Here is a 22278-nt window from a genome sequence, read left to right on the forward strand (position 1 = left end):
AAAGTTTCCTGCATTCAACCGCATTGGTCGATCGCCATTACCATTGAAGCATTGATCGTTCTTTCGATTTATTCCTCAGTATATAGCACGAAAATTAGATCGGATGATCAATTGAAAATCTGGGTCAATAAATAATAGAAGAACCCTGAAATTGTGAGTCGAGGCACAAATCAACACTGCAACAATCCTTACCCCATGCGCCATTCCAAAAAAGCTCGAGATCGTGACAAACAGCATGATTTAGGACACAAATCAATCTTGCCAACGATCTAGCCACTTTTGCATTCTCTTATCCAATGTGGGCATTGGAGCAGGAGAAGCCTTGAAAAAGACATCAGCTATTCATCCCCAAAGACCCCAAACATGAACATTAAACATACCGTGTTTTCAATACTTTTTGCGGTCCATGTCGCGTAAGCCATATCAGTGTATTGGACAGTTGGTGCACCCAGATATGTAGTCGCAATGGAAAATGGGAAAGGCGGATATTGAGGAGTAGCCGATCTAGTAGCAATCGTGGTACCGGCCTTCTTGGGCATAGGTGCATACTTGGTTGCACCAGTCTGCTCCCCATACGGAACAGTATGATAATCAATCGCAGCAACCGGAGCTGCCTCCACGTCAGCGCCAACAGCCCCGACAACTCCAGCAGCACCAATGGCGCCAGCGCCGGCGAATTGTCGTTTCCGTAGCTCACTATGCTCAGATTCAGGATGAGCAGCTGGAGTTTGGAACTGCAAGACGGTCCCTGTTGAGGTCGTTGTGAGACTGGAGATGTTGAAGGCGGATGCAACTTCTGCTGCTTCCAGAAGGTGGTCATCGTCTTGGACCGGGGGCCAGGGAATGGCGATTGCGGGGTTCGGCTGCATGGTCTTGATGGCATCGGCTACCTTAGTCGAAAATGAACCTGTCATGTTGGTCAAGGTGAAGTGAGAGGTGAATCCAGACCAATACTCTTGTGAGCCTGATAGAACGATCTTGAGGAAGCTTTTTGAAGATATAATGTCAGTCAATTGCAGGTAGATGGCATGCGATTCACCCCGAGAAAAGATAGAATCTTACTATGCATTAGGATCATTCCCACCGATATCCTGGTCGACTTTGAATGACACCATGTCACCAGCAGTATATACGCCATTCTTTATAACATGCGACAGGGAATCCTATGCGCGATCAGCTCTTGTAACGATTCGCTTGAAGAGACAAAAATACGTATGAGTCTTTACTCTCGTCCCCAGCGCAGAGATAGAAGTCATAACTCGAAGAGGACCCGCTGTCTAAACCCCAAAGTAATCTCACGGTGTCAGCGCCATCAAAACTCAGACCATTGGCGATCTGTGAGATGGCCTGGCCATAGACCGACAGTAATAGGGCGGCAACTGGAAGCGCTTGAATTCGCATGCTGAGATGATTGTGCAAGAAGATGACACGAAGATTCGAAACTCATTTCGTTGTAGGGGAGTTCATCCCTTCATAGCGTGTTTAGGTATGCATACATTCCGGACTCTTTTTGCCCCTTGTAAAGTGATGCTAACAACAGAGAGTGGTCTGTGTACTGTCTGGAATTAATTCAAAGACTTTGATAGTCTTATATTCAATGATGTGGTGATCCGATGTTATTGTTCTCATATCCTTCTTCTGTATATTTAGCCCTAAAATGCCATCAAAACAAGTACTTTTCCCCATAAATCTCAACTAATATGGATTATTACAGGTTTTACTAGTTTTACTAGTGTAAATAGAAATACACCAAGGTATGACTTGTATTCAATTTTACTTTACATAGTGTATACTATAATTAATGCTTTCTACAGCACTTTGAAGTAAGACATACATTTGTTTATAGTATAACTTAACTACATGTAGTTAGTACATGATAAATGCGGCCGGTTACCCTCGGGTGGGGCGAAATGGCGAAAATCTTCGCCGAGATTTGCAAATGATGAACGTTAAACGCCTTGAGTCCTTGGAAAACTTCATCTTGTACACATTTTTATAGCGATCATGGCTTCTATTACTGCTCCCGGTATCCCACCGGTTACTCTGGATACGATTACCCAGCAGATCGGCAACACACCCCTCGTGCGATTGAATCGCTTGCCCCGCAGCCTCGGAATTGATGCTACCGTCTACGCCAAATTGGAGTACTTCAATGCTGGTGGTAGTGTCAAGGACCGTATCGCCTTGCGCATGATCGAAGAGGCCGAGCGTTCTGGTCGTATCAAACCGGGTGACACCCTCATTGAGCCCACCAGTGGCAACACGTACGTCTCTTTGCAGCTATTGTTTTCTTCTTCCATATTTTATATGTTGGCAATACAAGATTCTGGACACTAATTTTTGATTGCAGTGGAATTGGTTTGGCGTTGGTTGGTGCTGTCAAGGGTATCTTTGTAACAGTCCGAACTGGCTCATACAGTATATGCTAATCCATTGGGTTCATCTAGGCTACAAAACCATCATCACACTTCCGGAGAAGATGTCCGCTGAGAAAGTCGCCGTCCTGCGTGCCCTGAATGCCACCATAATTCGAACCCCCAACGAGGCCGCATACGACTCTCCCGAATCGCACATCGGTGTCGCCAAACGTCTTCAACAGGAACTGCCCAATGCCCACATCTTGGATCAGTACGAGAACCCGAACAACCCATTGGCCCACGAGCTTGGCACCGCCGAGGAGATCTGGACCCAAACCGACGGTAAGATCAGCGCTATTGTCGCAGGTGCTGGAACCGGTGGTACTATCACTGGTCTCGCCCGTGGGCTTAGGAAGCACAACCCAAATGTCAAGGTGATTGCCGCCGATCCCTTCGGATCTATCCTGGCACTGCCCGCCAGTTTGAATGAGGCCCGTGCCAACGAGCCTTATAAGGTGGAGGGTATCGGATATGATTTCATCCCCGATGTTCTGGATCGACAGGCCGTGGACCAATGGATCAAGACTGAAGACCGAGAGTCTTTCAAATACTCTCGACGTCTGATCGCCGAAGAAGGTCTGCTGGTCGGTGGTAGCAGTGGTAGCGCTATTGCTGCTCTGGTTAAGGCCAACGAGGCCAAGAAATTCTCCAAGGACGATGTCGTCGTTGTAGTTCTCCCTGACAGCATCAGAAGTTATCTCTCCAAGGTATGATACACCCCCATCTTTAAAATGGGTGCATGAAACTGACTCTGCCCAAGTTCGCCGACGATGACTGGCTCGCAGCCAACGATCTGCTCCCTTCACTCCCGGCCGTTGCCTCGACCACTCAATCCCACATGTCCGACGCCGACCCTTTGGCCGATGCCAAGGTCAGCGCCCTGCGCTTGAAGCCCATCACTACCGTAACAGCAAACTCCCCTTGCGAGACCGCCATCGAAGTCATGCGCGACCGAGGCTTCGATCAGCTCCCCGTTCTTGCCCCATCTGGCCGCAAGCTTGTGGGTCTCGTCACTTTGGGCAACGTGCTCAGCCGACTGACGCACGGTCGCGCTTCTGGCCAGAGTCCCGTCTCAGAGGTCATGTTCGACTTCTCCAAGATCGCCGAAGTCGTCACCGACCCCCGTGATCTGACCAAGATGGATTCCAAGCCCCTGCCCCGGAGCCGTGGATTTATCGAGATCACTATGGACACTCCTCTCAGCGTTCTGAACCGCTTCTTCGAATGGAACAGTGCTGCCGTCGTCACTGAGAAGGACGCGGATGGAGTGATGAAGCCCTTGGCTGTCGTTACCAAGGTGGATTTGCTCTCCTGGATGTTGAAACGGTCCAAGGAGACCCCCAAGGCCTAAATGATACGCCGTCTTCTTTATAAATGAATGCATTCGCATGAACCTTTGCTTGGTTAGGTGGGGTTTCAACATTCCTGGGGATATGATACTGGATAGGCGTTTCTCCTGCGTTGGCATGACGGCTTCTCAATGGGATTCAACACATTGGATAGAACTAGATCGTGCAGCGCAAAAGCTGGCGTTGAATGTGATACATACTTAATATATAAACAGTTACCATATAAAATATGACATATAACATATGGTCTTTCAATGTTCTCATTCCAATTCACCACGTTTTAACCTTGAGTTCGAGCTCGGGTGACGTCTACTCAGTAATACGAAGATTTCTTTAAGGTCAGTCATCACTAAACACGAAACAAGACTAGATCAATGCTCAAGCTACAGAGACACTGAGATTGATCTGGCAATAATTAAATATATGTATTAGAGTTGAGATTGTCTCTCGACCGGGCAATTTTTGGTATCATGTACAAGCAAAGAACCAGCTATTTACTATGAACAATGAACAATGAACCTAAGTCCACTCACAAACACATACCAACCCATTCTTCCCAGCGACGAACCCCAGACCCAAACTCCTCCTGTTGGTCACCCTTCACGGCACCACCAACAACCTCAACTTTGACGCCGACTTCATGCTCCAGCAGCTTAAAGCTGAAGGCCTCGTTCTCATCATTCCCAAGAATCTCCTCATCATCCTCCAACCCGGTATCAGCAGCATCCAGCAGGCCATTGTTCTTCGACAAGCGTATGCGCTCAATCTCCGCCTCCAACTTCTCCCTCACAGAACCAGGTGGCAGCGCGGTAAAGAGATCCTGCTTGTTAGCAGCGACCAAGACAGGAATCTCCGTGGTCCGTTTACTAGAGGAGCCGTTCTTTGCGCGCTTCTGGAGAACGAGAAGGACGTCATGCAGGTAGGTTGCCGTGTCGCGGAGTGTAGTCTCATCCACCAGGGCAGCGGTATCAACCATGAAGATCACACCGCGCAGTCTGGTCATAACATCCTTGGAACTAGCCATAGTGTGGAGCTCAGCGAGACCCTGTGAGACGCGCAGCTTGCCATGGCCAGGGGTATCACAGACACGGTATCTGATGGGGTTGCGAACGGCCTCTTTCAGTGAGGGATCATTGACGGAGCGATAGCGGTTTGAGCCAGTGGGGACGGTCGGTGGGAGGGTTACTGTAACCAAGGTGGATTTTTGGGAGGTGTGGGTTGCGTGCGACTTGTTGGAGGCGGGGGAGGACTTGGCTTCGAGCTTGTTGATATTAGTATATCGGTTATATACTTCGGGCTGGATATCGTACCAATGTAGCGAAAGCTGTTTTGCCGGCTCCACTGGGACCCAAAAGTAGAAAGTTGCTTGAGGGCGGAGATGCTACGGTTTGGAAAAAGATGATGTGGAGGGTAATTGGTACACCGAATGTGAAGAGAATAGCGATGGCGATAGCAATTAGGTTTCCATCGAGTAATAGTGTGGCAATACCAGTGACTGAATGCCAGTTGGCTTGAGTCGACATGGTTTTTAGGGACGTTGCGTTTGAGTTGTTGGGGGCTTTCTTCTCTCAATCAGAGGAGAGATGGGGCGATGGAAGATGTGTGAGAGCCACCACAGATTGATAACTAGACAGTTCACACCGTACGATACAATGCCTGACTTTTCAGGTGTCAAATTTCGAGAGCAACCATTAACTCTGGTTTTAACGATTACGAAATTTGTTACAACGTATATAGAGAACAGGATAAATTTACTGCGTAATCCATATATGATTGTATATGATTGCACTGTATTTGTCTAGATAGTAGGTTGGTATCAACTATACCTACATACACCTCGATAACTATTGATTTCCTCACTTCTGTTTCTCACTTCCCTCTTCACCTCATACACCAGCATCTGCAGGTTTACCGACCTGAAGAACTAGGTCGATCTCTACCCACTCACTGTGATTGATTGGCTAAAATACCACCCCAATGGCGCACTACATTGACCGATCGATTAAATTCAAGCTAAATCAAGCTCTCCCAGCCTGCACAAATGTCCACCCAATTGCTGGTCCCATTGATGTCCATACGTCTGACTGAGAGTTAAAAAAAGAGAGAGAGAGAAAAAAGTGGCGCTTAATGCTACATTTTCTACAGAGCCAAGGGTGGCTGTGCAAAGCTGCCCCCTCCAACCGATTGGCGTTTCATCCCTGAAAGACAGGGAAATATGTCAACTATTCACTCACATCATACTCATTCTGAAGACCAATCGGTTAAAATGGCCAGTATGATCTCGGGATGAGAACTCAGTCCAACTCATCATATTTTTCCAGTCACAAATTTGGACGTGAGAGAGGGGTGGAGGTCACGACGATCTTTTGCGGGAAAAGCATCAAAACATTGTACATGGCTGGATGCGCCAAGACCTCCCTGGCTTAGATGCTCCATCTCTGATCCATTTCGCTATTGAACATACGAGGTTTGATTGGTACATTTAGGTGCCAGCGCATCCTGCCATATTCTTTTGTGTGGCCCAGAGCTGTATAGCCTTCGCACTACTCCGTACTCTTACTCCGTACTTTGCACTCCCTGGCCCTTTGCTCTTTTTTTTTTGCTTTTTTTTTCTCAATTGTGCTTTTAGATTGTTATCCTCATCCTTTCTGCAGCGTGTTTGTTCCTAAACTTTGCATTTATATCATATACTCTAATTCACTTTTTTGTTTTGTTGTGTTGATTTCAAGGTCTGGTACCTTGTATCTCATTCTCTGCCCAATCTCAATCTGCCCTACACGTGTAGGCTGAAATGGGTTCAATCAGGTCAACCCATTCACAAAACGCCGACCTGCGTCTCCGCGGGAACGGCGATCAGTCAAAGACAGTCCAGGAAAAGCGTTCGCAAAACTCGATCTTACCTACAAACTCGAACACCTCCAAGAGACGACGTGGACTATTTCGCGTGGACACAGCCGGGGAGAGCGGTCGAACTGGCGTGCACCCGTGGCATCTCCTCAAAGTATGTTTCAGGAGTGTCTGTACGCTTTCGATGGTGGTGAACGTCCTCTGGCCATTCGTTCCCGCCGCCATTGCCATAGCCTTTGCCCGACCTGAACTTCACGTCTGGATCTTCAGTCTTAACTACATTGCCATGGTGCCCTCGGCAAACCTGCTCGGGTTTGCAGGTGGAGAGCTAGCCAAGAAATTGCCCAAAATGATTGGTATTCTAGTTGAAACCACTTTGAGCTCTGTGGTGGAACTCGTGCTGTTTATGGTCTTGTTATACAAACATGGCAGGACGGAACATGCGAATTATATTCCTGTCATTCAGGCCGCTATTCTCGGTTCCATCATGGCAAATCTTTTGCTATGTCTGGGCATGTGTTTCTTTGTTGGCGGTCTCAGACGTGAGGAGCAGGCCTTCCACGAAGCCGTCAGTGAAGTTGGTACTGGACTACTTCTCGTCGCAGGCTTTGGACTGCTAATTCCAAGTGCATTTTACTCCGCGTTGCGTGGGAGCGTCAATGAAGAGTTTACCCTGAAACAGTTGGGCGAATATGCTTTGACCATTAGCCGTGCCACTTCGGTGATTTTGCTGGTGGCATTCTTGACGTAAGTGATTCCAGACAAAAAGCACATTTTGATATTAATACTCACCGCAACAGATACCTTTTTTTCAATCTCCACAGCCACAACTCCATTTTCGACGAGATCCTAGAAATAGACGAACACCACGACGAAGACCGGCATGAAGAAGCTGCCAGGTCCAAGCTCACCATGACAGAATGCATCATCGTCATCGCTGTTGCATTGACCTGCGTCTGTTTGTCTGCATACTTCCTGGTGCAAGAAATCGAGTATATCGTGGCCCGTGGTGTATCCGACAACTTCCTCGGTTTGATCCTCGTGCCTCTAGTAGAGAAGGCGGCCGAGCATCTCACGGCTGTTGACGAAGCCTGGGATAATCAAATCAACTTTGCGCTCTTCCACTGCTTGGCACCCTCCATCCAAACAGCACTCTTCATCGCGCCGCTCACTGTCATCGTTGGTTGGGGCATGGATAAGGAGATGAGCTTGAATTTCGAAATTTTCATGGTCGTCCTCTTAGTGCTTTCAATTCTGGTGGTTGGCAATTTCTTGCGAGATGGAAAGTCCAATTACCTTGAAGGTGCGCTCTGTGTGCTTGTTTATTTCATTGTGGCAGTTTGCACTTGGTACTATCCCGGCGTGGAGATTGCCTCGTCGAACCAGTCTTGACAGTATGTGTGTATGTGTGTGTGTGTGTGTGTGTTTGTTCCAGCATATTTTCATTGGATTTAATATCAATATACTATTTACATATAAAAGTTGAATGTTGTTTGGAATGAAACTCCAATAGATATCCGGAGAAAATGACCGGCTTAGGTCGTATAATGCAAGACAAGATTACGGATGAGAGCGACTGAGATCATTTCAAGTCAGACTGAGGACGTGAGGCCTCCATCAACATGCGGGCATCAACCCTCAGCTCAAAATCCGCCAGGAAACAAAAGCTGATCTCAAGTTTCGACAACTCCTGCTCAGTGACACCCCCAACCTTGGCAACTCGACTATGAGAATAACTCAAGTCCTCCAAAGCCTTACTAGCAACCCAAACACCTGCAAGAACAAGCCTATGCATATTCTTTGGCAATACCCTAAGCACCTTCTCCACAAGGGTCATCTTGGATATGTACACACTGGCCGCGAGATACACCGCCGTAGACATAGGACAGTATTTATGCAATCGAAGCAGATACTCTTTCAATGAAATGGGCGGCACCTTCTTGGACAAAAACTTCTTGGAAAGAATGGCCATCTGAACTGCCTCTTCTGTTGCGCGCGCAGGATCATAGACCTCATTATCGCCCTTCACATGCAATCCAACTGGTTTCATCTCCAGCACCCCATCTTCACCAGGTGTATCACACTCCAGCGGCGTTGAAGAGTGTGGGTTTAACTCGTCTGTGCCAGCAGGCGTGTTCGCGAAAATGGCGGCTAGTCGCTCGATATTCTCGCATAGCAGGTGTAATGCAGCCTCGGGCGAAATGTCGAACACGGCGGAAGGGGACGAATCAGGTGCAGCAGGTTCAAAGTCTTCAGTGCCGAGCTTTAGTATTGCGCTATTTCGATCGGAATCGGACATGGTGGTTGTTTGTGTGACGGCCATGGCTGTTCACTGGCCGCAGGCGCGCGGGAATTTAAGGGCGCACCTGGTCGTGGACGGTGCGTTTTGATATCTCATTTTCCACGGGTTGTGGCCTCTGGTGTAGCTCGATTGGGATCTCGGTCACGATGGGCTGATAGGGAAGAGATATGTTCTGGGATCGTAGTGGGGTGGGGGGGGGGGAGGGTTGCGTGGTAGTGTATAGTAGTTGTGGAACGTATGAAGCCTGATTTCTGACTGCGCCCAACAAGCACAGATTTGGAAAAGCGGATCGACAGGGTCAACAAGATGTATTCTGTATTTCAAAAGAGTCGAATAAGACAGAAATCCAGAGTCCAATTAAAATAGTTTAAAGGAACCAAAATCAAGGAATAGACAACAAACGATTTGGCTGGACTCCAGGGGCAAAAAAAAGGGGACAGATAAGAATTTGCCACTTTATCGGTCTCCGAGTACTGAACTGCTACTTAGTACTCCACTAGTGACCCTTCTAGTCTATTACTCTATTGCTCCTTTATTGCTTTATAATATTCATAAAAAACATTCATTTCATAAATCACTACGGAATATCAACCAATGAAAAAGTTGGGTATCAACTTCCGTGCCAAAACTCCAACTAATGCTGCCCCTATCAAAAAGTACTTTGGAATCATCCAGTATGAATTGGATCTATGAACGTTCTCCGATCCTAAAACCAATACCAGAAGAACCAGGCGAAACCCAGCAGTCAGACGATGACAGAGAAACATCCAGTCTATATTTGATAGTACAAAATGCGCCAAATATCCCCTCCCCACCCAAAAAAGATGAGATCCAAACTACCAGGAAGGTCTATATCTATAACATCTATATCTATCATAATCAGGAACTCGATTCATCGCTCGCCTTGCCGCTTCCCTGAGATTTGTCTTTCCTGTGATGTGAGGTTGATCCGTGCGATATTGTGCGGAGCCTGTAGGTGGGCCTGAAAACCGGGGGCGTGGACTGCGAATCTCATAGTCGACCGAGTCACTGAATGATGTGGATGGTGAGACTGGCCGCTCATACGAACGCGATGAGGAATATGGGGCTCGCTGCCGCTCAAAGATGGGATTTGCAAACATGGAATCGGGTGTATATGAATACGGTCGTCGTTTCCGCTCCTCGTTGCAAGGGGTATGATTGAAATCTCCATTTTCCCGAGGAACACGCACCTCATACCGCTGTCTTCCACTGGAACAATCCAGGCGGGTTGCGTCTGGAGGAGATGATTCCTGGTCAGCCCAGCGCACCCGGGTAGATCTGCGTGGCTCGCGTTCCTCACACTTGACATGGGGTTCGGCTCGCAGAGGGTACTGTGGAGAGTAGCCATCTTGATCATTGGATGAATATATCCCATCGTAGAGCCATGATGATTTATAGCGGGAATATGTCCCATCGTAGGGGAATGAGGATGTGCAGCGGGAATATGTCCCATCGTAGGGGGACGATGATGTATAGCGGAAATATGTCCCATCGTAGGGGCTTGATGATGTGTAGCGAGAATATGTCCCATCGCAGAGTGATGATGCATGGTGAGAATATCCTTGTCCATACTGTTGGTAGGATGTTTGCTTGTCACGAGGGTATAGTGACCGAGACCGATATTGGTATTCATCACTGCGAAGATAATCCTCGTTGCTTAGAGGGTCCACCATAGATGTGAACGTGCGGCATCGCCGCCTGGCTCCCCTGATGTTCGCCTCGTGGAGGTTTGTGAGGCCGGACCTTCTATAAATCGAGTACATAGTGTACATGTCCAAGGTTGTTGGTAAGTACGATGTAGTTCTATACGAGAACCTTGATGAACTGCTCGAGAACTGTGTGTACTGCGCTGAGTTAGGTTCTGGATCTTGTAACTTGATAAAAGTCGAGGAATCTAAGACATGGGAAAAAGAAGTGATATATAGGGCCTGATATTAGACAGTGACATTTGAACACACAAAGACTCGAGACAAGAAGAGAGGTTGGAAGAAAGGCATAATGAACAGAAAGAAAGGACTTACCTGGATCCAAAGGTAATTGTAGTGGTCACTAGACTCAAAGCAGGTGATGCCTTTGTAGGATATTTGAGATGGGTGAATTTATATAGAACAAAGCCCACACTTGTTTTTGTTTAGATCAGAAAGAATTGGCTATAGAATTGCACTATATAGATATAGATATATATACTCAAATATATTGCCAACACAAGATAATAGGCAGCATTCTGTGTATTGAAAAGGGAATCATAATAGTTATATCATTCATGAAAGTGTAGAATAGTGTACCATCTTGTAATTCTCCAGTGGTATAGTTAACTATGTGGCTGACATGTGTTGATGCCTGCAGGGCTGTCACAAGGCGAACCAGCCAACAGAATGTCACTGGGTATTATAGGTGAACAACTATCTATGATTATGGATTTTTTTGTCACGAGTCCATTCAAGTTTCATGAAGAAAACACAGATAATAGAATAATTCTATTGTTCTACTAGATATATCATGGACTGGGAATATAAGATAGGCGCTGATGGGAGGTACCCTTCAGTCCAACCCTAGAACAGGCTCAACACCCATCGAGAATGGTTGACATATGCAAGTTCACTGCGCAATTTTTTTTTTACAGTAAGTTACGGTCATTTCCCAAAGTCACCTCGTAACATGTAGGCCATAGAATATAGGAACATGATCAAAAGGTTGACACAGCAGACCTATCAGCCACATACCTAAGCCACAAGGTTGCTGATCAAATCAGAGCTCCAGCCCCAAAGGGAAAGAAGTTTGGCGCCGCCGTGAAAAACCCCCCAACAGTGACTTTCAGCCAACCATTTGAATCTTGATCTCCGATCCCTAACAAATGCCCCGCAATGCAATAGGAAAAAACCCCCGAGTCCACGGTAAACCGAGAGAGACGTATGATGTATGTTGTATATGCATGCTGGCCAACAAAAGCACCGCCACGATTCTATCTCCACTGCGCAATGAGTTGAGCCTGCAGATTATCACGTCGATGTAGAACATCCAAATTGAGCTTTTGGACCCCATTTTGCAGCCTCACTAATTCAGCTTCCAGGCCCGACAGCGACTTCTCCTCTGAAAGATCACGCAAAGAAGTTTCATAATGGGAATTGATATGCAATGAAGAACTCAGAAGTTGAGATGCAGTATCCAACGGAACCAAGTGAGACAAGAGAGGACCCTCCACTGCAGTATTGAGGCTTTTGAGGGTCTCGCACATATAATGGCGCTTCTCGTAGAGATCGTGGACCCCCCCTCTCTCCCTGTATAGATTCAGGCGCTATTCCAACGCGCCTTAACATAGTTTCTAATGCTGGTTGGGCTACTGCAACCGTGGTGGAGGCGCGAGGAGTAAGTATGAGACCGGGCTGTAGCGAACGTCGTCGCAGAGATTCTCGTCGTGATGAGGGTTGCGTCACGAGTTCACTGCCTGCCTCTGATTGATATAAGGCGGCTAATTGTTCCAACAGCTCTGAGGATGATTCTCGGACTTCGAGCTGCTTCGCGAGATCTTGCTTGGATAGTGTCATCTCGATCAACATGTCGAGGGCCTGATGCAAGTTAATATGCCATCCCGTGGGACTGAGCAGGAGCTTTGTTTCCGTACCTGTTCTAATTTCTCCTGGGACGCCATACGCAATTGCCCGTGCTCTCTCTGAAGTTCACGAAGGATGGGTTCGTGGAACTGCTGTCTGGTCGACATCTCTGCCAGCAGCTCGATCTCCGGATACAAAGACTCGAGCTCTTCTTCCAGTGCAGTGCTCGTAGCCCCATCCAGCGAGCTGGAATTCGAGTCTGCACGAAGGGTTTCCAAGTATAGTCGGTCGAGACGGTAGTGGATCTCCTCCGCGACGTAGTCGGAAAGCATCGCAATTAGATGGTTGGTACGCTTCACCGTAGACGCATCATTGTCGCGAACCTTGATGCTCGACATAAGGGCCTCCAGACCCGCGAGAGTCTTGTCATCTTGCTTCAACCGGGTTGACAGAGAGGCGAGGATCCTCTTACTTTCCGCGCCCGACTTGTCCGTCGCGTTTCTAAAATCGGTCTCCAGCTCATCGGAGAGCTCGATGGCCTGTAGAGAATCAGCAACACGCGACGGATTTGTCGTGGCGGATATTTCCCTACCGCCACTGTAGTGTTTTGTCTGCCGGCTTCATGTTTCTTTTGCAGCCGAGCGATATCGCGGCTTCGTTGCTGCTCGACATTGTTTTCTCGAAGTAATTGCTTATTGAGGTTTTCGCACTGAAATTTCAGTGTCTCAGTCTGTTTCTGGATTGTTGCAGTCGAGGCTTCTAGGGACTCGATCGCGTGCCGGAGGTCATCTTCGAGGATTGGCCGTGTCGCGCCGAGTTCTGGGTTGCGGAGTATGGATTGGAGAGTGCCAGAGTTTTCGAGCTTGGTGTATCTTTCTCAATCAGTGTTATTTCTCAATTGGGTACTGCTGAAGGGCTTACAGCGCGAGCTCCTCTTTTGAAAGTAAGGTGTCAGGACGGAGGTGTTTCGACGCCCATTCCACATTCCGGACATCCTCAAAAGCCGAGTCAATCACATCCCGCCTGATTGAAATGTCTCTATCCTTGAGGATTGACAAAATTTGGTCTGTCGGGGTTTTCATCATTGTTGTTTTGATGCGGTGCGGAGGCACGACAATTGGAAAGTGGAGCTTGGAATACGCCAGTTGATAACTCACAAATGAGTACATATAAACTTGTAGCAGAATTTCCTTGCATAGAATCAATTTATTATCATCATTGTTACTTTTTTAAAAACTAGCAAGTGTCAGCATACATTTTTTACTTAGATCTTTGCTGAATTGCACAATGTGATACCAGATATAATTTTGAAAGAACCATTTGTTCCGTAGTCTTTTGTCCCTTTATGCTCTTTATATCAGCTCAATAAATATCTTTTTCTACAGACAAAGAGATAGAGAGACCAGATGTTATGACAAGGACAAGTGAATTTGAATCCTCGAGTATAAAGCTAACGGTGTTTCCCATGAAGTGTATGGAATAGTTATCAATTTCAACCATCTGAAGCTATACACCATCTGGTCTTTCTACCGTACAAAGCAAGACTCGAAACCAAGACACCGATAAAATAAGGTCAGTACCTTTCCCCAGATTTATACACTAACCGCAATTATGGAGACAACCGGTATGAAAGTAGCACGCGAGATCTTCATCGAAAAGCGAAACGTCCTCGTCACCAAGCTCGAAGTATTATCCCGCCAATTGGAAGACAAGAACGGTACTGCAATCGCAAGAGAACTATACCGTTTGAGCAAAGAACTAGAGGATTGCTCCTCTGCTGGACAAGATCTCGAAGAACTGTGCGACTGCATCCATGGAAAATGCTGCAACCTCGCAGCCATCATGCAAGAGATCGCTGAGCAGATCAATTTCGACAAGACTGAGTTTGACGAGAATGATTTTCACCAAGCCAATTTTTCTTCCTCGCTCAAGAAAATATATGCGATGTTCGCTATGCATGTTGGACGATTGACTCTGGATAATCATCGCATGGTGGATGGTTACGCATTGCACTTCGTGCAGAAAGTCAACGAAGAGGATTCCAAATGGGCACATCAAGCCCAGCGCAATCCGAAACTTTATGAACCTTTGGATGCGTATGAATCGAGTTCAGGAACCTGGTCCTTGGTGTAGTTTTCAGTGTTTGACCAGAGAGGCCACCGGTCCCTATGGGTTAGAAAGTTATGCCAACTGAATACTTTGGTGTAGAGTATCTAGGCTTGATTTGACTTGACTTGAGTTGAGTTGATTTGCTTTTGGCTCTTATATAGATCATAGGGAACTTGTAGGGTAAGAATACTTTGATTGATAGCTCCAGTTCCTAGGGCTTCATATAGATTACAACTCATTGAAGTTTTCGATTAATGTGATCAGAATACGATATATATTCCTGATAAATGTTATAATAACAGTTATAACTGTCATAAATCACTCCGTGCGAAGAGTACAAAGAAGTAAATAGCCCTAGGCAGGATAAAATGCGGCTGCCTGTGGCTGAGTAATCATTCAGCCCTGCCCAGCTGTGGCTGTGAAAAAAAATAAAGGGAGTTCTTGACTTTCTTGACTTTGGACTTGAAAGATTGTTGTATATTGAATATATCACATTCTAAGTCTGTTTATCATTCGACATAAACGGCATTAACTATAACTAGTCCATTGCTGGAAGTTCTGGAGTCGACGAGTCGGAGTCGGAGTCTAAGTTAGCGTCTCCGCAAAACATCAATTGTTAACCGCCAAAAAGTCCTATCGACTTTCCTCATCACCCAACGTAACTATCTGTTGGGAGGCTTTTTATCTTACGACCTGAAACGACTCCGTGAATGCGCCTGTGAGAGAATCGCAATGTCCTTTTAGATCCTCGCTTCAAACCCGAATCTCCGAACCGAGTCCCCTTTGCGTCAACAACAACCGATACCAACAATAGACTCGACAGAAATAACAGAAACAACAGAACCAACAGAAATGTCCGCCAAACCAGCACCAGCAGAATCCCGGGGCCCCAGCCCGGGCCAATCTTCCGGTTCCACGTCAGCACCGAATGGAAAGGAGACCCCGAACGACGTGGAGATGAAGAGCTTGCGACCCGATCCTCCCAAGGGTTCAATTCCCCTGGGCGAGGATGTGATGCAATTAGCCCGGATGGGAGAGATTGGCGCCATGCAGAACTTGTTCACAGCCAAGAAGTTCACCGCAAACTATCGCGACGAGGAGGGGATCACACCATTACATGTTCGTTTTATTTCCTGCGCAACCCTCACACAACCCGCAGTGTTTACTGACAAAATCATCCCCATTTCTAGTGGGCCGCAATCAACAATCAATATGCGATGTGCAAATTCCTACTCGAGTCTGGAGCCGATGTCAACGCCAAAGGAGGTGAATCGGTGGCGACACCCGCCATGTGGGCCGCGCAGCGCTGTCATTACTACATTGTCAACCTCTTGCTCCAGAATGGTGGAGACCCCCTCCTGACTGATGTCCAAGGATACAACATTCTCCACCTGGCGACCATCGACGGCAACGCGTTCCTGGTCGTCCTCCTCCTGCACCAGGAGATTCCCGTGGACGTGGTTGATCAACAAGGACACACTGGACTGATGTGGGCTGCGTACAAAGGATATCCCGCGTGCGTGGATTTGTTCCTGCGCTGGGGCGCCAACGCGAACGCCATGGACGAAGGTGGTCTGACACCGCTCCACTGGGCGCTGGTCAAGGGCTCAATGCCCTGCGTTTTGAAGTTGCTCGAGTACGGCGCCGATCGCTTTGCAAAGACCCGTGATGGAAAGTCGCCTGCAACTGTGGCGCAGGAAATGAACACCCTGCGCGTTTGGTACCGCTCGCTCAACGAGCGCGGGTACGAGGCTGATGGGACGCAGAAGGTGGCCCCTATGGGCTTGTCCAGCTTTATGCGCAACAAGAGTGTTATGGCTAAGTTCTTCTTTTTGTGGCCTTGGTTGACGATTCTGGTCGCGCTCTGGATGCTCAGTCATTTGGCGATCTTCATGTCTGTGCCCCTTGTGCTGGTGACCGTATTCGGGATGCAGTACGTTGCACAGCAAGTTGCGAACAAGGGTCCTTCGGAATATCGCATCTTGCAGAAGACGCCTTACCTGGCAGGTGTTTTCGCCGGAACGTTGTTCTGGGTTGGCCTCCGCTGGGCTTTCAAGGTCCTACCCGCAACTTACTCTACATCCCCGATCCTGAACATCCTATTCGCGGTGTTCTTCTGCGCTACCGCTTACTTCTACATCTTCTCTATGGTCCAGGACCCGGGCTACGTCCCCAAGTTGAACAGCAGGAACCAACAGAGAGAGGTTGTCAAGGAGCTGTTCGAACAATGGAAGTTTGACGAGGAGAACTTCTGCATCCCCTGCATGGCGAGAAAACCGCTCCGGAGCAAGCACTGTCGGCGTTGTGGACGCTGCGTTGCGAAGCACGATCAGTATGTATTTGCTCTAACACGATTTTCTTTAGTCGATCTGATTACTAATCTGTGAACAGCCATTGCCCGTGGATTGATAATTGCGTGGGGTCGAACAACCTCCGTCATTTTGTCCTCTATATAGTCTCTCTCGAAGTCGGTATTCTTCTATTTGTGCAGCTGACCATTGCCTGTGAGTTCAAGCCCAACATCATCAGTCGATCAATCATTAACGAAGATGCAGATATCAACATTCTACCCGCCCCCAGTAATGTTACGTGTAATGTGATCAACGACACCTTGTGCGATTACGCATCTCGCGACACTTTCACCCTAGTCCTCAACATCTGGATCACTCTCCAGCTCGTCTGGGTCACGATGCTATGCGCCGTCCAGCTCGTCCAGATCTCCCGCAATCAGACCACCTACGAGAACATGCGAGGCCACCACATCGATCGGTCCTACCCCAGTTCTCAGGCCTTTGCATCGGCTATGACGGCTGGAACCACCTCAATGGAGACGGCCGGATTCACGGCCGCAGGACAAGGGCCCAACCCCGCACTCCTCGGCCCTCCAGCACCCCGCCGAAAACACGGCTGTCTCGCCCAATGGTCATCCCTTCTCGGTATCGACGCCTTCTGGACGACCGCCAAGGACGGACTCCGCGATGGGCCCCAAGCGGCTCGTCCCCGCAACCCCTTCTCCCGGGGCGTAGTCACAAACTGCCGCGACTTCTGGTGCGATCCCGCGCCGCTCTTTGGCAAGCGTGTGAACGGTTCTGGAATGCTCGGCGGCGAGGTGATCAATTATCATGATATGTACGAAACTCCGATGCGCATGCATACCGGCCGGTCCGAGGGAGCGAACTACCGCAGCGTTGCTGGTGAGGACCCAGAACGTATGGTGTAGTTTGCTCGACAGTGAGCGTGGCATTATTGTTGCGCATGCATTGATATCCTTATATTTGTTTCATGCAAATCAGCGCGGTGTTGCATTGAGCAGGCACGAATGTTTGCATTTAGATGTACAGACAGACATTAATGATTTACTATTAAGCAGAACGATAACCTTTACCTTCTATCATTTTGTCTCCCAGTGTATAACCGAAGTCGTCAGTTAGGTGCATATCTGACTACTATATAGTTCATCCATATATATCCAGCGATAAATTAGTGTCTGATGTCCCCACGTTTCAGTGCAAGTTTCACAAACATTAAATCAGATAAGATGATCAGACTCCCATGGCCCTGCAGTTACGGCCGAACTCCGGCTTCTGGAAACATGCCTACCTGGGAAAGCCTCTAAACACTGTGCAGCGTGCGTCCGAAGGAGCCGATTGGCGCTCAAGATTCGATGTGTCAGATTTGCTGTGTACGGATTTACAATACATACCAGCTAAGGTACCTGCATTGCCAGCGCACACGCTACTACCGGTAAGTGGCAAGGTACTTTTGATAGAGCCCTGAATCTCTTGGCTTTGTACCGGTATCTCCAGTGTGGCCTGACATGGTGTCTCGGCTTACTGTATCGCACGCTCTATACTATACGATACGCTATATCGACCTCGTTTACAATTTCAAGACCCTCCGGTAAGGCTAGGATGGAACCTGAAGATAGGACCCATTTAGTTGCAGGTACAGTATGTATATAGCAAGGCATTACAAGATACTTTGTCTAGTAAACCCAGCGGAAAAGACCGAACGACAGCTCGGGATAGAAGCGGGACTCGTCTGAGACATCCGATATCGCCGAATCTAGAGCCGAGAAGATATGTATAATTGGGACCTCGGAAAGGGAGAAAAAAACAAAGAATCGGGGAAGATCTAATCTCGGTCTCTACCGTACCGGTCTAGCCTGGACTATGGAGCAAACACGAGGCCCGGTACCTAGGTATTCGTGAGGAATTGTACATTACGCTAAAATTCCTTCACGAGGTTCCAAGGAAGTAGTGAGTAGCTACACTCGTATGTATCTCAGATACATTGAGCATATTTGTGTGGCTTACGGTCTTATTGTTCGGGGTAATGCTGCTACGGAGTATATGGTAGCAGTATGTAACCTCGGAACTACGATTTCTGACATAAAAGAAAAGGCAACCAGAAAGGATCAAGGAATGCTCGTGTAAATTTCTCGAAAAGGAAAATTAAATAAAAAAAAAGATTAAGATTAAGTGCGTATGCACGGCTCCATCTCGCTAACGGAAGACCGACTAGGCAGGTGATTGGCATAGAGATACTCCATAGTTGATGTAGTTTGACCTTGGAAGTTACGGTCAGGCCTAATGATGTCTCATATCATCCATGGATTTTGAATCAATTGAACTATAGTAACCACGATGAATGAACACATCATACGCGTGAAGAAACAATAATATGCCAAGGTATCCGATCTGATAAAAAAAATTCGAGTTATCTGATCCATGCAGGGCCCACTTGCTGTTATCTGATTTGATGTTTACTTACACCCTACATCTTTAACATAGCAGCTGACTAGGTGTTATAGATGTAGAAAGATGCAGATACGTGTATATACATATATACATATCTATAGAAGCTAACACAATTAGAAATTGTGTACCAAAAAACCTGTAGTAAAATAACTACATAGATCCAACTGCAACGTAGAATAGCAAGTTGCGATCGGCATCAAACCTTCGGCTATAGCGGTTGGCGTGCTTTTTTCTTCTGCCAAGGTTGAAAGGCGGGATTGTAATTTATTATTTTTTCTTTCTTTTTTACTAAAGTATTGTATGTAGTTGTACCTAGGTATTTCTGTGAAAACCCGAATTACGGAGTGCCTACAGCTAATATCGGGCTGCATTTCTCCACTTGACATCGGTGCTTATTACCTACTTAGGTACTTATGTCAGTCCCTGAAGATCTGGCGGCTTAAGCCGAATACCGAGAAGAAGAGGAGAAAAAAGAGAATATAAGAAAATGTAAGAATGATGTATAGAAAAGAGAAATAGCTCATTAATGCAAAGAAATCATTCTAAGTAAACAGGATGTCTAATGTCCACCCAAAACAGCCAAGGGGGAATCAAATAACCGCGTAATTTTATTCTCACCGATTCAAAGCATAGCACGCTCTCTGGTGTCCTGCACCGAAGCGCCAGCCAACTGATCTGCAAATACGGACTGCACAATCTCACCACCACGCACAGCCAGCACAGAGAGTAGAGAGTCACTCAAGCCATGAGTCTTCTCATTGCAACCCTGTAGCCAAATGCCCGCATCGGCGCTAACCTTAGCCCTATCGAGTGAAACCCGGTAATCACGACCAGGGTTCCATCCGTTGGCACCCGCGGGCTGCAGCGAGCGGATGTTGTCGAGCATCTCCTCGTGCGCATCGCGCATGTATCCCGTTGCTACCATGATAGCGTCGACATCCAGCACCTCTTTGCCTTCTGTTTCGCTCTTCACGGACTTGACGTGGATGCGCATACGGTTGTTGGAGTTGTGGTGCTCAATGCGGGCGATCTTGGTCTCGGGCAGGATGCGTTGCTGCCATTGGGTCTCGTCGGGGTTCTCGACGCGCTGGAGGTACATATCATTGTAGATGGCTTCGATGAGCTCGAGACGGACGACGCTGTAGTTGGTTGCTTTTTCGGTAGCGATGCGCTTCTTGCGCTCGTCGGCGGTCATGTTGTAGAATTTGTCGATACGTTCGGGGTTGAAGATCTCGTTGACACTGGATTTGGTTAGCTTCTTGATTCGATTTGAGATTGAGATGAGAGAAGACTCACAAGGGAGAATCGTCACTGGGACGAAGGGCAGAGTCACGAAGGATCAGGGTAGTCCGCGAGTTGGGGTAGCGACGGTGCAGATCGTGGTAGATTTCTGCGGCACTTTGGCCGCTTCCCACGACGGCAATGTTATAAGGAGCCAGATCGTCATTCAGCATCTGCGGGAGGTTGGTGCAGTACTTGGAGGAGTGCATGATGCGAGGATCCTGGGGAAATCCAGGTGGCATCTTGGCCTTACCACCAATGGCAATGACGACCTTGCGAGCATTGCGCGAGGTGATTTCACCAGTACCGGTGTTGCGCGAGACAACGGTGAAATAATCCACGACACCACGAGCATCCGTTTGACCGGGCACGACCTCGACAACTTCCTCGCCGTAGTTGACGACATTCTCGAATCGCTTCGCACACCAACGCATATAATCCTCGAACTCCACGCGAGCGGGTAGGAAAGTACCCAAGTTGGTAAAGTGAATAAGACGGTTCTTGTTGTGCAGGTAGTTGAGGAAAGTGAAGCTGCTGCGAGGATCGCGGAGGGTTGCGAGATCCTTAACGAAGGAGATCTGCATGCGCGATCCGGGAACCAGCATGCCAGAGTGCCAAGCGAACTGGTCCTGCTTCTCCAGGAAACAGACCTTGGGCTTGAAGGCTGACTTGGCACCGAGGGCAGGGTCCATGGCGTCGTTCATGGCGATACCAATGGCAAGTGAGGCCGGACCAAAACCGACACAAAGTAGATCGTGCATCTCATCGGAACCGGTTGGGCGTAACAGCGACCGACCTGTTTGGGGGGCGCGTGGCACCATGTCGAGGAAGGGAAGCTCTGACTTAATGGGTTCCATGACGACCACGTTCTTTTTAAGGTTCAAGAAAAGAATGAAAAGATAATAAATGTGCTGCAGGGGGAAAAGGCTTTTATGTAGAAATGTTTCACACTAATATATAATTTTTTTTCTTCCTTCTGATCGTAACAGCTCGGAACGAGAATCAAAAGAATCTAAAGCGGATCAGATAAAAAAACCCAAGTGGATACACACCAACTTCGCTTGAATTGCCAAGTCTATCCACGTACAGTACTCCGTACAATGTGTAATATTCTGTTCCGATTTGAATTTTATCAATCAGTTGATTTCTTCTCCACTTTGTTTGAGTAGATTTTTCTTCTGGCGCCATTCATCATGGAGAGATCCCGGTATTGATGTTTTTGTCCTTTTATATTTTACTGGGAGTATCATTGTCATACACTCCACATGCATGAATTTATTGTACATATGTACTCCGTATGCAGGAAAAGATATGAAATATATCAACATACCGGAGAAATTAAATCTGATTCAAATAAAAATAAAACAAAAATAAAACAAAAGATTTAAAAAGGTTTCACGCTTCATGCGCCTACAATTCTAGCCAGACAGAATCAAGGCATTTGTAATTCAGTCTTACAGCCGATGTTCGGGAAAATTGGGTCTTCGTTTGAGGTCATCGAGAGAAAAGAGAATATGCACGTTGTAGACCATTTCTTGGCGACGCACTGGACTCGTTTTACTGTGGAGATGTTATGCAGCTACAAGGAAATTACCTCCGCACACTGGTCAGTGGCTGTTCTTTTTACTTTTTTTGCTTTTT

General features: G+C 47.4%; 10 protein-coding genes across 10 annotated transcripts; 4 read left to right on the forward strand and 6 right to left on the reverse strand.

The window, feature by feature from the left end:
• Nucleotides 1-252: 252 nt before the first annotated feature.
• Nucleotides 253-1401, reverse strand: N7529_011323 (putative beta-1,6-glucan biosynthesis protein (Knh1); the record flags this gene model as incomplete). Its single annotated transcript, XM_057246849.1, has 4 exons — nucleotides 253-321; nucleotides 381-987; nucleotides 1063-1163; nucleotides 1213-1401. The coding sequence occupies 4 exons, from the start codon at nucleotides 1399-1401 to the stop codon at nucleotides 253-255; spliced, it is 966 nt and encodes a 321-aa protein (XP_057092198.1).
• Nucleotides 1402-2004: 603 nt separating this feature from the next.
• N7529_011324 (cystathionine beta-synthase CYS4) lies at nucleotides 2005-3768 on the forward strand (the record flags this gene model as incomplete). The annotated part of the gene is made up of 4 exons (XM_057246850.1): nucleotides 2005-2264; nucleotides 2351-2385; nucleotides 2448-3124; nucleotides 3178-3768. The coding sequence occupies 4 exons, from the start codon at nucleotides 2005-2007 to the stop codon at nucleotides 3766-3768; spliced, it is 1563 nt and encodes a 520-aa protein (XP_057092199.1).
• Nucleotides 3769-4295: 527 nt separating this feature from the next.
• On the reverse strand, nucleotides 4296-5289 carry N7529_011325 (signal recognition particle receptor subunit beta; the record flags this gene model as incomplete). Its single annotated transcript, XM_057246851.1, has 2 exons — nucleotides 4296-5027; nucleotides 5077-5289. 2 exons carry the CDS (start codon nucleotides 5287-5289, stop codon nucleotides 4296-4298), a joined length of 945 nt encoding a protein of 314 aa, XP_057092200.1.
• A 1268-nt stretch (nucleotides 5290-6557) lies between these two features.
• N7529_011326 (hydrogen/calcium exchanger domain-containing protein) lies at nucleotides 6558-8005 on the forward strand (the record flags this gene model as incomplete). Its single annotated transcript, XM_057246852.1, has 2 exons — nucleotides 6558-7360; nucleotides 7414-8005. The coding sequence occupies 2 exons, from the start codon at nucleotides 6558-6560 to the stop codon at nucleotides 8003-8005; spliced, it is 1395 nt and encodes a 464-aa protein (XP_057092201.1).
• Nucleotides 8006-8195: 190 nt separating this feature from the next.
• Nucleotides 8196-8936, reverse strand: N7529_011327 (putative cyclin-dependent protein kinase complex component; the record flags this gene model as incomplete). The annotated part of the gene is made up of 1 exon (XM_057246853.1): nucleotides 8196-8936. One exon carries the CDS (start codon nucleotides 8934-8936, stop codon nucleotides 8196-8198), a length of 741 nt encoding a protein of 246 aa, XP_057092202.1.
• Nucleotides 8937-9807: 871 nt separating this feature from the next.
• N7529_011328 (uncharacterized protein) lies at nucleotides 9808-10708 on the reverse strand (the record flags this gene model as incomplete). Its single annotated transcript, XM_057246854.1, has 2 exons — nucleotides 9808-9917; nucleotides 9985-10708. 2 exons carry the CDS (start codon nucleotides 10706-10708, stop codon nucleotides 9808-9810), a joined length of 834 nt encoding a protein of 277 aa, XP_057092203.1.
• A 1190-nt stretch (nucleotides 10709-11898) lies between these two features.
• N7529_011329 (uncharacterized protein) lies at nucleotides 11899-13572 on the reverse strand (the record flags this gene model as incomplete). Its single annotated transcript, XM_057246855.1, is given in 5 exon segments — nucleotides 11899-12231; nucleotides 12242-12502; nucleotides 12559-13026; nucleotides 13080-13359; nucleotides 13409-13572. The coding sequence occupies 5 exon segments, from the start codon at nucleotides 13570-13572 to the stop codon at nucleotides 11899-11901; spliced, it is 1506 nt and encodes a 501-aa protein (XP_057092204.1).
• Nucleotides 13573-14098: 526 nt separating this feature from the next.
• N7529_011330 (uncharacterized protein) lies at nucleotides 14099-14620 on the forward strand (the record flags this gene model as incomplete). Its single annotated transcript, XM_057246856.1, has 1 exon — nucleotides 14099-14620. One exon carries the CDS (start codon nucleotides 14099-14101, stop codon nucleotides 14618-14620), a length of 522 nt encoding a protein of 173 aa, XP_057092205.1.
• An 828-nt stretch (nucleotides 14621-15448) lies between these two features.
• Nucleotides 15449-17816, forward strand: N7529_011331 (uncharacterized protein; the record flags this gene model as incomplete). Its single annotated transcript, XM_057246857.1, has 3 exons — nucleotides 15449-15715; nucleotides 15787-16928; nucleotides 16988-17816. 3 exons carry the CDS (start codon nucleotides 15449-15451, stop codon nucleotides 17814-17816), a joined length of 2238 nt encoding a protein of 745 aa, XP_057092206.1.
• Nucleotides 17817-19978: 2162 nt separating this feature from the next.
• N7529_011332 (uncharacterized protein) lies at nucleotides 19979-21494 on the reverse strand (the record flags this gene model as incomplete). The annotated part of the gene is made up of 2 exons (XM_057246858.1): nucleotides 19979-20597; nucleotides 20653-21494. 2 exons carry the CDS (start codon nucleotides 21492-21494, stop codon nucleotides 19979-19981), a joined length of 1461 nt encoding a protein of 486 aa, XP_057092207.1.
• Nucleotides 21495-22278: the final 784 nt, after the last annotated feature.

This window comes from Penicillium soppii, assembly GCF_028829465.1.
Source record: "Penicillium soppii strain IBT 18220 chromosome Unknown utg000010l, whole genome shotgun sequence".
Lineage (NCBI taxonomy): Eukaryota > Fungi > Ascomycota > Eurotiomycetes > Eurotiales > Aspergillaceae > Penicillium > Penicillium soppii.